Genomic DNA, 2,962 nt, shown 5'->3' with positions numbered 1-2,962 from the left:
CTAAAAAGGATTCTATATACCCAGTATCCATAACTTTTCCCTCTACACAGTGACCTGTGTTTTCTTCCTAACACCCATGTCAGACTGCTCACAACCTTCTATAGCTCCAACTCTGAGGTATCCAACCCCCTCTGCTTACACAGGCAACACCCGCACATACAGATACACAGACACACAGACATACACATGATTTTAAAAATGAATCCTAAACACTAAATAGCAAAACACCTGTCTTAATTGGGTGCTTCCAGTGCCCAGTAAGTAGATAGTATATCATTATCAAATTACTTACACATGAAGACTAGCTGGAGAAGTCTTTAACTGAGAATAGCTAGCAGAACATCTGTACAGATGAGCTTCTGCCTTCCAGTTCCTATCACACATTTCCTATGATTTGCCTTCCAGCTGTTCTCCAAGGTGTGATGCTTTTACAGTCTTAGCTGAGTGCTGCTCCTTCCTTTTGTTAAGGCCACAGTGCCCCTGAGCTCTTGGAGAACACCTGAGATAAATACCTATGAGTGTGAGACTTGGGAGCCCTCCTGCTCTCAAAATCTACATTTGAAAGGGCAAACAGCACGTGACAGTTTGTCCTGTTTACAGCATTCCAAATCACCAAAGAGGATGAGGCAAAGTAGCCTCTCTCAGCGACAGAGGGAGGTGGCGGGCTGGGAGAGTGACTGATGAGCGGGGGAGGGCTGAAGCTGACTGTTGTTGGAGCATGTGTGAGCTGTAAACAGTCTGCAAGCCAAGGCATCCAAAGTCAGGCCTGCCTGTTGTACTTCAGAAGAACCCCTACCCTAATACCTATCCAGAGTAAGTCTTGCGGATTCCTAGTTACAGATCTGTAAGGTAAAACTAGATTTATGTGCAGAGAGTGAGCAGTGGAAGGACAGCAGTGTCCCTTTGTAGTCAGCAGAGGCAGACTAACATACAGGACTCACACATGCATTTGAAGAAAGAACTGTAAAAGCAGCTGAAGCTGAGAAGCACCAGAGGTCTTGAAAATGACAACTAAGGTTAAAGGTGGACATAAATTGATGTCCCTGCCCAAGGAGATGGTGTGAAGTCACTGCTGTCAGGACTGAGGAAGAACGTGGAGTAAAACGAAACCATCTCATCAACAAAACTACAACTTTAAGTAACACCAAGGAGAATTACTCTGATTAAAAATACAATATGAAACACAATGGAAAGAAAACATAGAAATGAATTATACAGAATCAAAGAGGAAAACATGAATAAAAGGCGGAGGACGTCTGATAAACCTTACATAAGAGTTTCTGAGATGGAAAACTGACATGGAATGAGCAAATGAGGCACTGTGGGTAATAAATGAAATTCTGGGGATAATGGAACAAAAGAAATGGCAGCAGCTTCTCACCAAGAACAATCAACATGAAAAACAGTTCTACATGTCACTGCACATGAAGAATGCAGGGAGTTTCTAAGCAGACAGCTCAGGAAAACAACTCCGGCTTAGGACAGGGTGCAATGCTGTGCCTTTGATACCTGCTGTACCACACAGACACAAAAATGCTCACGTAAGTCACCAAGGGTGTCAGTGTGCATGCGCGCTCTTGCTCTGTCTCTCTCCCTCTCTCTCTCTCTCTCTCTCTCTCTCTCTGTCTCTGTCTCTGTCTCTGTCTCTCTCTCACACATACACACACACACACACACAAAGAGGCATTCCTAAGAAGTTTCTTGAAGCCAGTAACTAACTGGATCTTGCTCCTGTTCTAGGAGCACTGCATATATTCAGTATTCTGTAGTAGAGCTAAAATATTTATAACTATTTCGGACAAACTGTTATTTTGCTTGGTTTCTAGGCCCTACGAGATAGATTTGAAATTAAGCCAGGGGATGCTCGTCTGTTTATAAATGGCCTTCGTGTTGACATGGATGCTTATGATCCTTTTAGGTAAGTGTTAAATTATTAGTATAAACTATGATTTGTATAAAGATAAACATTATTCTGGATTTATATTTGTCAAAGTGAAAACCAAAATGTTTTAAAGATTAAGCAAATATTTTGACACATAATTAAACATGTTTATGGCTACAGTAAGATATTGATACATATATAATGTAAAATAATCAAATTGGGCAATTAGAATTTCTATCACCTCCCAAGTCATTTCTTCAAATGCAGAACATTACAATCGTCTCTTCTCTGTACTTTGAAATGTACACTATAACTAGAGAGAGTTGTCAGCTGTAGCGACCTGGACCTGCTGTGCAGTACCCTGAGCACATCTTAGTCCATGAAGTTTCTTACTGTGTGAGTCCTGCACAATCGGCCAGAGCCAAGGGCCGTGAGGTGCAGAGCTGAGAGCTGGGGGGATGGACTTAGGGCTTTAACTTTGCATTATCCTACACTGCCTTTCAGTTAAACTTAGGTTAATGTTGAACATGAGATTCCTTTGGGACTGGACTGAGCAGCTCCAGAAGGGGACCGCAAACAAGATAAGGTGTTTCCCCAGCAGGAATGAACATAGATAGAAATGAACATACTCAACCGTGTCCTGTCATTCAGAACGCTGCGTGCCATCAAGTGTGCACATTAGTCAGTCCACTTGGACCTTCTCTATTGTAGTTTTGTGTTAAATGGGACTTTTCTCCATATTGCTTAAATTCTTGGCCCTAATAGCATAAGATATGTGGGATAAATGCCATGTACAGAGTATAGAAAGTCTCAGATCTTCTTCTGTGAACTTGAAAGACAAAAATTGTCTCTGTGCCCAGGAACAGTGAAGCCATGTTTAAGAGAAACAGTGAGATTTGGGGATGTTTTCTGTGGCTGTATATAGAAAAGCTCCACAACGGAGTGTTCTCATTTATGATTTGGAAAGGCTGTAGGAATTCAAGGAATTCCAAACCCTGACTCTTCCCCTATAGTTAGTGATCTACAGGAAATATGTCATAGTTCCTCCCTCCCTCCCTCCCTCCCTCCCTCCCTCCCTCC

The 2,962-nt window shown here is 42.2% G+C and overlaps 1 protein-coding gene across 1 annotated transcript in view; it reads left to right on the top strand.

Moving 5' to 3' along the window:
* Positions 1-2,962, top strand: part of Uggt2 (UDP-glucose glycoprotein glucosyltransferase 2) — a 119,614-nt gene that overhangs the window by 32,654 nt on the left and 83,998 nt on the right. Inside the window, exon 11 of the mRNA XM_028771534.1 lies at positions 1,827-1,918. Within this exon, the coding sequence (XP_028627367.1) occupies positions 1,827-1,918 (92 nt within the window). The remainder of the gene's footprint in view (positions 1-1,826; positions 1,919-2,962) is intronic.

The sequence above is a fragment of the Grammomys surdaster genome, unplaced genomic scaffold (genome assembly GCF_004785775.1).
Source record: "Grammomys surdaster isolate TR1022 unplaced genomic scaffold, NIH_TR_1.0 65, whole genome shotgun sequence".
Lineage (NCBI taxonomy): Eukaryota > Metazoa > Chordata > Mammalia > Rodentia > Muridae > Grammomys > Grammomys surdaster.
The sequence above is the reverse complement of the archived record's forward strand: the minus strand, read 5'-3'. Positions and strand labels throughout refer to the sequence as shown.